Genomic DNA, 11762 nt, shown 5'->3' with positions numbered 1-11762 from the left:
ACAGATGCGAGTGGTGTTTAGTTAGTTGCAATCTGCAACTTTACCACTAGATGCCACTAAATCCTACACACTGGTCCTTTAATCAACCATTATATTTTAGTGTGTAATAATTAACAGTCAGGATGCAATCAACCACAGACTTGAAATGATTATGTAAGAAAATGAAAGTGTGAGGTTAACAACCTGACATCTGACAGTAACAGTTAGACACTTCAGAATAGAGACACACTATGCAGACAGACAGTCAAAGGTCACATCATATAACAGACAGATAGCAGCTAACCACACCACACATTGATCCGTCACTATACCTTCTGTCACCTGAACAAATTCCTGCCCCAGTATCAGCAAACACTGCTGGAGTGTTAAACACACAGTGAATGTTCAGTGGCAGTTTAAATGAAAGCTGAATGAGCTGGTTTGTGCAATATAACAGTGACCATGATTGGTTGAGGTCGCCGGCAGTATTTTATTCAGCACTGTGTTTGAGTGATTGTCAAACCACAACTGTCTATAAATTCCACAGGAACTCTGTGAGGCTGTAAATGACTGGCTTGTCATAATTTCTCCAGAGATAATTTTCTTTGATTGTTTGATCTATTTTAATTTTTTTACTGTCACATGGTAGGGTTACATTAAAAACTAAAAAGGCTTGTTAAACAACCATAGCAACCGTAACTACAAGTCAAGAGAGTAACAACTGAGTGGACCTAGGAGCTGAGATCTTGAAGCAGGATATATTAAATGTCAAGAGTGAATGTCTATTAGTCCGAGATAAGACATGAGACATGAGAAGTACAGCACAAACTTTGACCTTGTGATTGAGTGATAGCAGAGCGCAGTAAACCTAAAATCGGGGATTCAAACCTTCTCTTCAGACAGGTTTGGAAGACCATACAGACAAGTTCACGTGATTCTGAGTCGTATTATAAAAGAGATCGCTGTGTTTCTTATCTTGTGTTATTACGTTTATGACCACAGTGTTATTGTCCCCTAATCTACAAGCGTCCACTCATTCTTCATGGAAGAAGTCACGTTATAAAGGACTCACAAGCTTCTCCAGTGATAAATGTCCTTTACTGGTGGACGGCCGAAATGTTACAGTTAAAAAAATATGCTTAATAATCCTATTACTTGATGTAAACCTGGATGTACTGTGCAAAGCTTCTGAAGATACACAAGACATCAAATACCAGGGATGGGAATCGAGAACCGGTTTTAGTTGATAACTGGTTCCAAATTGTCCGATTCATCAGAATCCTATGCCACTGAGCTTATCAATTCCTTTTATTAATGCCGGCATGTTTCTCTGACAGTAGCACATTGCAAAACAGTGATGTCAAACTGTGTCTATGCTGCTGGAAACAACAAGGAAGGAAGAAACAATCCAAAGCATGGCTTCATTTCACAAACAAACTACTGTAACTCTACACTGTGTCTACACTGTGTTCAGACTCTGAGATAATGTGTTTCAGACAGAAAATTGAAACTGAGGAATCAATAAGGGAATCGAAGGGATCCATAAGCAGAATTGATAGTGGTTGTGGTATCAATAAAATCTTATCAATCAATCCTATCCCTATCAAATTCAAGAGTTCATTATAACTTTTCTCATAGACGTCCAGCTGCCATGAACGCAATGTATGGACGTTATAATTTATGTTAATAATGGGAAATTCTATGGAAGAGGTTGTCATAGCAATACACAAACAACATGCTGTATGTGGTGTAAAAGACAGGACAGGAGGACTCTGCAGCAAGTGACTATAACCGCCCAGAAAATCATTGGTAACCATCTTCCCAGTCCCAGTGATATTGGTGAGGTGAGATGCCTGCACAGAGCCCAAAGGATACTAAAAGACAGCACCCACCCAGCTACTGCCTGTTCACTAAACTTAACTGGCTAGCAAACAATTAATCTAAAGAATACAAATGGTGGGCAGAACTAAACCCGGGTCAATTCTGAATATTTATTGTCAGAGAACGCTGACCTGGGGTGGTAGCTGTGGTGCCAGGCACTGCTCATAGTGTCCATCGCTACTGGGTCCACTTGCTGCTGACCTTCACCAAGCTTCGCTGAATGCCACGAGTGAGGTCGAGACGCCGGCTCACTGCGTCTGTGGGGTTAAAACACACAGTGTGGTTTATTGTCAGACATTTCTTAGGAATTTGGAGGAATTTAAACCAATGACCTTAGTATTTCTAAAACTGTTCCATCGGTACGCTGGCCTTTAAGAACATCACAGACCCAGCTTGTAAGGCTCAGGTCTACAGACTTGGCTCAGGTACTAACATTAGCATATTAACATTCCCACAGTAATTTGAAAAAGGAATAGCTTGACATTTTGGAAATATGTTTAATTGCTTTTCTTGCTGAGTGGGCTGAGAAGGTCAAAACCACCCTCATATCTGTACTGTAAATATGTAGCTGAACCCAGCAGATGGTTAGTGTAGCTTAGCATAAAGACTGTAATCAGGGAGAAGCAGCTTGACCGGCTCTGTCCAAAGGTTAAAAATCAACCTGAAAGATGTAGTACATTTTCTATGGCTCAATCTGAAACTGCCATAGATATTCCAGTAAATAAACAATAGGATCCATTGGATCAAGAATATTTCAACCTACAAGTTCAGCTGCTGCTGACTCATCAAAACCACAAAACTGAAAAGAAAAAATGTTCACCATATCATACAGACTTAGCTTGTACAGGCTGATTACCACTATGGTATTTTATTAAACATGTTATTAATGATGCATCATGGGTCAGATACTGTAGATGTTCATCCTGTCTGTCCTCACAACCAGCAGCTTTCAGTACTTTCTCTGCAAAGAGTTTGATTAAATCTCCTTGCCTAGGCAGGCTCATAATGGGTCAGTGGTTGTTCTGTGCACACAAGTGGATACAGAGATTCTGTTTCCACAAAATAAGAAAACACTGCATTTACAGGCAAAGTCTCCAGGCAGCGTAAAAAAAAGATGGAAATTGTCCATAAATGCACCTGTACATGTGCACACTCTTACTACTGTCCCTTTCCCCCATATAGTCATTTTTTTACTATTTAAATAAAATAAAATAACTATTTCATGTTATTTTCTGTGCCATTTATTTGCTATGGCCTGTTATGTTTAGCAGCTCCTTTAAACCTTTAGTTGAGGTGAAGGCATGCAGTCATGTTAGCATACAGAGGTATAAAATAAAAAAATAAAAAGAATGTTCTCATCTACAAACACTTGAACAGAAACTGTTAAAATAATTTGTATCTATTTATAAAATGACATTTCCACAGTATTTCACTCTGGCTAGAGATGGTTTAGAAAGGAGATGGTTCACTTAAGAGTCATTTCCTGTGTTACGTGACTTGTCCCTTTAGGAGACTAGCGGCAGGTCCTCTGTCTGTTCAATCCAATGGGAGAAGTAAATGTGAGCACAGATTACGACCGGTTCTTTCGCCCAAAAGTCACCAAAGTGAATATTGGACCCATTCTGCACAAGCCACATACTTTATTTTCTGAACATGCTGACACTAAAATGGCCTTTTTCTGACAGACAAATCAAAAGATAATCAAAGATCCCCTCCAGACATGTATTAAGACATATATACAAATAGTCTGCTTGGAACCATAATGTGTGTCTGATATGTTTTTCTGCTTAGTATCATTGCCAAGTATCATTTCCACATTAAAATCCTTAAAAAGTCATCCACTCCTTCTACCTCATTGAACAAATCCCAGAATCTCTGAATATACAAATGTTGTTCATTTCTAAAGTTTTCCTGCTGGACACAAGAGGTCTCCTACTTCACTGTAAAGTCCATTCTCAGTGGATGTACACTGGACATGTCTTTCAACATCACACTGTACAAGTTGCATACTGGACCAGGACTGACTTCTAAACTATTTGTGATGTCACAAATCCTGCTGGTAGACCCCTTAAAATCAGATTTTCAATGAGCACAGAGGAACTCTCCACTTTCAGCAGATGAATGTGAAAACATCGTTCTACTGTCAAACTCTGCACAGATATCATTCAAACAGCACACTGTAGGGACAAGAAGAACAGATTTTTGACTGGAGGGGGACTTTGTTTGAGACCTGGAAACACACCTCTCTGTTGGACGGTTCAGAAAGTTGTTATTACAACACCATGTACGCACAAAACAGAATGCTTTCATATGTCCACATGATGTTCACAACACTTCCAAATGAGGCGGGAAGAGGCAACCACTTAGGAGACAGAAAGTGTACCATTTCATACCATTGGTGCAGTTTGCTATGGAGCATCTTTGCTCTGGCCAGCAGGGACTAAGCTAAGCTAACGGCAGCTGGTTCGAGCTACGTATTTACTATACAGACTAGTGAAAAAGTGTTTTTCTAAAATTGTTGAACCATTCTCTAAAAAAATATCTGAAAATGTGTGTTTGAGAGGGATGTATCCTATTTTTAAATTTATTTTGGATGATACAAAAAGCTGCCCACGTCATCCGACACTCACACCGCAGTCATGGTTTCTAATTTTATACACTGTTTGCTTTCATCCTGCACAGATCTTCATTTACAGAACCATTAGATGTCTCAAACTGCTGCAGGGAATCAGCCACTGAACAAAGTTGATTATCAGAGCTGGAACCAGAGAACGGATTATTTCCACATTAAATATTAACCTCCCACGGTATCGCAACACACACACACACACACACAGCTGGTTGGTCTCATCCCACAGAAGTCTGACTCACCTTCTGCCTATCTCTGCCTCTCCCTTCATTTCCAACCAAAAAAAGCTGAAATACTTTAAACTTCAAGCTCCCCAAAAGCTCTCAAGTTGTAACCGAACTGCGAAAAGACTTCAGTTAAAAAGGTCACGTAACTAAATATTTTCTCATATGCATCCATCCTAACGTGTTATTTACTGTTAATGCAAATCCAATGTTTACCGGTTGTCTTGGTAAATTTACTATATAATGTACATTTACACACGGCTCCGAGTTTCAGTTTTTTTTTTTTCTTTTATTGCCTTTAATTGACAGCTGGAGTTAGACAGGAAAGGGGGGCAGAGAGAGGGGATGACACGCAGCAAAGGGCCACAGGTCTAATTCAAACCCTGGGCCGCTGTAGGACTCGGTCCATGGTCGCCAGCTCTACCAAGTGAGCTAACCGGACGCCCGAGTTTTAGTTTTTAAACATACATACACACAGTACTGTTTTCAAGCACTAAATACTTAGTCATTTCCACTTTGCTGCTTGTTTGATAATGTTGAGCTACTGTCAGTGAAACTGAACACTTGGCTGTGAATGTATAAGTCATCAGGAAGTGTTGAGTTTCATTGATGATAACTTAATGGTGAATATGACATGACAACCTGGTGCTGATTTTTGTTGTACTGTCTGATTTATTCAGATTTCTTGTGCTTTGTTCATCTGATGCTGGACACATGAAAACAGTCTTCAGTTCATTTGTTCATGGTGGTTATTTCAGGGATGAAATAATATATTTTAGTTTGTAGTGATAATCTTTATGACATCACCATCATTATTTTTGAGTGCTTAACAGATGTAACAGAGACATTGAATAGCATGGTGGTTACAATAAGGCTCAGACTGGATATCTGCGGGGGAGAAACAATTGTGGGGGAAAATAACTTGACCTGCTGGCTGCGGCCCACCTGATGATGGAACAGCCCATCTGATTGGAGTTTACTCGGCCCCAAAACCATCTGACCATCATTACCTCCTTAAATTAAATCAAGCTAGAAAGAACGAAGTTCAAATCGAAAATACAAAGAGGAAATAAAGGAATATCTCGAGGCTGATGCTGCAAAATGTTTTAAGCTGACACATTTATTTAAAAATTAACGGTATTGATGCCAGTGCCACGCAAAATCCTGCTAGCTGCAGCGACAACATTAACAGTTCGCCAGTGCCAAATGAAGAGGAGGTCAAGACAGAGTCTGGACGAATGGGCAGCAGGCTGATTCAGCAGCAAGAGGCCGCTGCAGAGGACGAGCAACATGACAACCTCCAGCAGGTAATACTGCCCTGATATTACTTTATGTAACTCATAAGTGCATATATTAGGAATATGGGGCCAGTCCAGACAAAAATTGTCTGGGCTGAATTTTGTTCCCAGTCTGACCCTGGCTACAATAATCCTGCTTCATCCTCGTCATATTTGACATGTTCTGCTGCTCTGTATTTATCCACACAGATAAACAGGAAAAGATTGTATCTGAGTAAGCAGTAGACAGAGACATGAAAGCCTGCATGTCTCTGAACCACAGGACCCTGGGTAATTACAGGACGTGACTGGAATACTTCAACACGTTATCATCACCGTTACACTTACACAGATATTCACCCTCTCCATTAGGTCTGGGGGGACTGGCTAGAGTGCAGTGTAGTATCATTTGGTTTGAGTTTCCAAGTCCAATCCTGCAACCTGCAACTCGTGCATATAAAGATACATTTTTGTCTTCATTTGGCCCTGCATTCACAATAAGACGGTATTTGTCAGGTTCATGTTACGTCATCCATGACATTCATGACAGTCACAAATCTATTGTCCACTTCAGAGAGGTTTTATGCCAGTTACCACGGTAATTTTAGGGCTGCAAAGGACAGAGTCACCCAGGTCACACAAAAGTCATCAAGGGGTGAAGAGTCACAAGTCTCAAACATTATGTGCAAGTCTTACGTGTCCTGTCTGAGTTTAAAAATGTAAAGTGTCACTAAGGTTATGTCTTAAGATGCCATATACAATTCTTAAATATCATGTCAAGTCACCAAGGTTATGTCCATGTCAGAAATTTCATGTCAGAGTCACCAAGATTACAGTATATCTTAAACCAAGATGATATATAAATCTTAAATGTCTTGTACGAGTCACCAAGTTTATGCATATGACAAAAATGTCATGTTTGATTCACCGAGGTTATGTCTATGACAATTATTAGACAAAGAAGTTTGAAATGTCATGTCTGAATCACAAATGTCCTCTCCGAGTTACCAGGTTTATGTCCAAGACATGCAGTAGATGACCAGTCCATGACCTGAAAGTGTCTGAGTCACTAATGTCATGCTCACCTCATAAACATCAGAGTTATACATTTAGCAAATTTGGTTTGAAGTCCTGAGTACTCAGGTATCACCTGTCACTGATGAATACTCAAATCCAGACCAATCCATGGTCCACAAACAAATATATTTATGCCACACTGAAAATATTGTTTTTCATTTTGATTTAGTCTCCCATCGTTCTGACAGACTGAACTAAACGTGACTTGCTTTACCTGGAGGTGAACCTGAGGACTTTGGAGATGAGGCCAGTCGCCAGGCTGTTGACGCTGGCCTCTGACGGCGACCGACACAGCGCCCCATCCGACCGGCCCAGCTCTGCTTTCTTCTGCTTCTTCCGGAGCTTCCTGCGGTAGAGCGCCTCCAGCAGCTCCATGTTCCCGATACAAAGTCCACTTTATTCTAGTTTCTACTGTACTGCTTTCTTTTTAGCTGTACTTTCCTTTTCTATGTTGTTCTTCTTCTCTTAGAAAGTCCCAGAAAGTTCCATTTCCACACCCTTTACTCAACCTCAAGATGTTTTTTTGGTGTGTATCCTTCTAGAAAGCAAGAAAACCTATTTTTTTCTGATTTCAACAGACCTCTACTCAACTGTTCCTTTACATGCTTCCCTGTGTACAAGAGTCCATCAAAAAGTACTTGTCCTCTAATAAAATCTACTCTACTGCACTTCACTACACCTCTTGGACCTTCAGCTGTCTTATTTTGCCATATCTTACTTACAACTTTTGCCGAAACCTCCTTTCTTCTTCTACCTGCATCTACTCTGCTTCTACTTAAAACTACCACAGATTAACACGCTCTTTCAAGTCAAATGTCACCCACACCAACACAACCAAACTATTCCTGCATTTTCTCAATTCACCTACTCCTCTTTTCCATCAAAACTCCATCGAAAAGACTCGCCTCTACCGATCCCGTCTCTGCCACCCTCTGATCTGTCTCCTCGCTCCAGTTCCAGTCTGGGGCTGGTTGGACGGATAGAGTCGCTTTGCATTGGTCCCCGGCCCCTGAGCTCGTTAAGCAAATGAAGCAATTAAGCGTCATTAGGCCACCGTACGATAAAGGCATAAAGTAAACATCCTCGGCCCAACTTGGTCTGGGTGGTAACTGTTGATGTGGTGTGAGTGAGAGAAAGAGACACACTGAGAGTCTAAGGAGAGAGAGAGAGGGAGAGGGAGAGGGGGGGGAGGGAGGTAGGGTAAGAGATAGAGAGAACTGGTAGCAAGAAAGGGAGGGAGGACGGAGAGAGATAAAAGTGGTTAGGGAGAAGATGAGGAATGGAGCAACTAAAAGACTGATAGAGAGATGGTGGAAAGAGAGGAAATAGTGAGAGAGATAAAGGAAGGGGAGGATTTAAAAAATGCTAAAGTTTGAGGAACTTTTGAGGAACCCTATACTGCCTCTAAAAGCTGTGAAATGAAAACAACAGAATAACTTGGGGAAGGGGTGAGAGGTAAAGAAGAAGCAATAACAAGTGCAAAGGTGAGAGAGGAAGGAGGGAGGAGCAGAACAGTGAGGAGGAGGATGTATGAGGAAGACGAGGGAGGACAGATAAACAAGTAGAGAGAATGTTGTTAAAAACCAGCCGCGGGGAGAAAGACGTCTCATGATGCAGCATGTGGTGCTACAGTGAACAATGAGCTGACTATTGACGGTTAGAACACTGTTAGAACGGCTGGAGTCCAAAAACGAGTGCAGACATATTAACAGAGGTTACTGATCAGTGTTGGGCAAGTTACTAGAAGAATGCAATAAATAACTTTGTTACCAATTACTCACTGAAAAAATAAATAGTGAAATATCCCTGTTTTCCCAGATGACGTATCGTGACTGTGGCCACTCCCTGACTTTTCCATTGCTGAGAAATTTGCTACGGATATCAGTGGTCCCAAAAACATTCATCTGAATGACTTTGGTGATCCCCCAACCTGTCCTCTAGCGCCATCATCAGGTCAGATTCCAATACTTACGTTTTATGACAAAATACTGTACTGTACTTTGTGTTAATTGTTAATTAGCAAATGTTAGCACGCTAACAAGCTTAACAAAGGTGGTGAACGGGGTACATATTAGCCGCTAAACGTTAGTATGTTAGCATAGCCACTGTGAGCATGTTAGCTTTTAGCTAAGAGCTGCTAGCACAGCTGTAAACACTTTTTCCCCACAATGAAAATGAGGGGGAAAAACAAACAAGTAAACCTTAAAAACAAAAACTATGACAAAATGTCTGTGCTAATGATTGATAAAACAGTTTCCTCCACCACCCCTAAAATATTCTCTTCTTTAGAAGTTTACACTTAGCATTTAGCACTGACTTGCATCAGTAGTGTTATGTCTCCAGCAGTAACGTTAGCTAATGTGTCCTGTTCTTGGAAGGTAAAAACTAAGTCAAAATCATGTTCCAAAGTGATCACTGTCCAATGAGACACTGCAGTTTAACAAGCATACAGTTGGTAAGCTATTTCCTGACCATCAACAGTTAGCCATGGTGACTGCACACAGCTCTCCAGGGGTCCCGTCATCATTGTTAAGTCTCAGAATGCCTCTCACTACACCCACAAAGGTGATTCCCCTTATTTTGTTCAATTACAACTCTTCTCAGGACTATGTGGGGCATGTATGAAGTGAACTTGATTGACATCTACCTGAACCTATTAGCTTTGATGCATCTGTGGAAAACGTACCCCTTCTCATTCTTATTGGTGACGTCAAGTAGCACAGGTCCATCCAACTTCAGCTGAGGCAGAGGTCTAATCAACCGCAGTGAAAACACCTGTGTGTGCAGGCCTTGAAACTGCAGGTTACTATAGCAACAGTACTGATGCTACACAGTCTGTTTGTACTTCCTCACCCAAGGTCACCTGTAATTCCCTCATGCACCCCTCAAGGACCAGTTGAACCTCTTCAGGACCCCTGGAACCCCCATAAGAACCATTTCAACTTCCTTAAACACATCTGGTACCTTCTCATGGACCCCTGTAAACCACTAAATGACTTCATGCTTCCTCAAAGACATCTGTAATTTCTTCCAGGACCCCATTGGGGGACCATTTGAGCCTGCTCACAGACCTCAGGTAACTTCTGAAGGACCCCTGGAACCCTATCAAGGACCACTGTGAATTCTTCTAGGACCTCTGGAACCTCCTCAAAAACATCTGCTAGATTCTCAGGACCCCTGGAATCAACTCAAGGACCCCACATCCTCGAGAACTACTGTAATCTCTTCTACGACCACTGGAATCTCCTCAAGGACCATCTGAATCTACTCAAAGACTTCTGATAGAACCGGCACCCACTCAAGAATATTACTTCCTGTTTATAATCAGTCAACATGCATCGTTAATGTGTAACCGATTCGAACTCCGTTAATGTACTTTAATGTAAAGTTATTGGGTTATTTCTGATAGTAGGTATGAATGCAGCTCTGTGACCAACCTCTCACATTAGGCACAGAAGATGAAGATGCTCCAGCTGTTCAGTGGGCTGAAGGTGTAGCTCCTCCTAGTGTTACAACAGGTGCCATTATTTATGGCACCCCAACGGCCAGATTCCTGGGAATCATGTGTCATGGGAATGTCATTAGATGTATCCGAGATCACAGAGAGAAATGGATGATGGGACGGCAAGGAAATCCTCTCCCTTTGTAGTGTTTGAATCAGGTGTCAAGGCCGCACCGACCCCAAACGCTTTGTTCCAGAAAACCTTCTGCCTGAAGCGTGCGGCGCACACTCAGACGCAGACACACCATCACACAGGTGTATGGGGGTTCTGTCCAGGTTGTGCTGACAGACAGATAATAACCTGCCACTGTCACCCAGGCTTGGGTGTGTGGGTGTTTTGGAACCTCTTTGTGAACATCTTCAAGGACCTTTGGAAGTCTCGCAGACTACACGTCATACCTACTACACTACACAACACACCCACTGAGATGACTTATAATGTTTTCCACTAAATTAGCTCTGGTTCTTGAACCAGCACGTGTTTCCATCAGTTCTGAATAGAACCATTGTAATCAAGGATGTTGTCATTAACAATGGGCATTGCACAATGCACAATATGTCACGCCAAAAGTCTACGGTCCCTTAAAGCTAACTTGAAGCTACACATTTATGGTTTTATCTCAAACATTACAGTATAAACTGGGATTGAGGAAGGCAAAAAAGACATTTTGAGAGGTCCTCATTGTCCAATATGTGCCTAAGCATTGGAGCTATCTGTTAAACCAACCACGGCCGGGAGCAGTGACTGCATGTAACATGTCACAATTCCAGTCCTCATAACTGAGTTTCCAGGATTGTTCTCTCTTTTGTCAACAAAACCCAGCATGGATTGGTAATTAGCCTGTTAGCTTACAGCCCATAAAATATAGATAACACAGTGACACAATGCACCCACTACTCTAAATGTGTTACTTTAATAACAAAAAATATTTGATAAATATAATTCATTCATTCATTTTCAGTTTGCATCTGGATCAAAACTGGACTGAACACAGAACCTGATTGGTGGAGGTGAGCAATATGGAAAACATAAACTGTGCTGATCTGATATGTTTGTGTGTGTGTGTGTCTGGGTGTGTCTCTCTGAACAGAGACCTTATCTGTTGCCGTGGGAAACTGTTCCTCCAGCCCATAATAATAATCTCTCTGATCTGCCAGGAAACCAAAATTGGAGAGAGAGAGACATAGAGAGA

General features: G+C 41.4%; 1 protein-coding gene across 1 annotated transcript in view; it reads right to left on the bottom strand.

The window, feature by feature from the left end:
* shroom3 (shroom family member 3) overlaps positions 1-8248 on the bottom strand; it is a gene marked incomplete in the record, with an annotated part of 30195 nt that extends 21947 nt beyond the window's left edge. The window contains 2 exon segments of the mRNA XM_035667695.1: positions 1992-2117; positions 7282-8248. Coding sequence (XP_035523588.1) covers positions 1992-2117; positions 7282-7442 — 287 coding nt within the window.
* Positions 8249-11762: the final 3514 nt, after the last annotated feature.

This window comes from Morone saxatilis, unplaced genomic scaffold (genome assembly GCF_004916995.1).
Source record: "Morone saxatilis isolate NCDOM2014 unplaced genomic scaffold, NCSU_SB_2.0 Contig21, whole genome shotgun sequence".
Lineage (NCBI taxonomy): Eukaryota > Metazoa > Chordata > Actinopteri > Moronidae > Morone > Morone saxatilis.
This window is presented reverse-complemented; position numbering and strand designations above follow the sequence as displayed.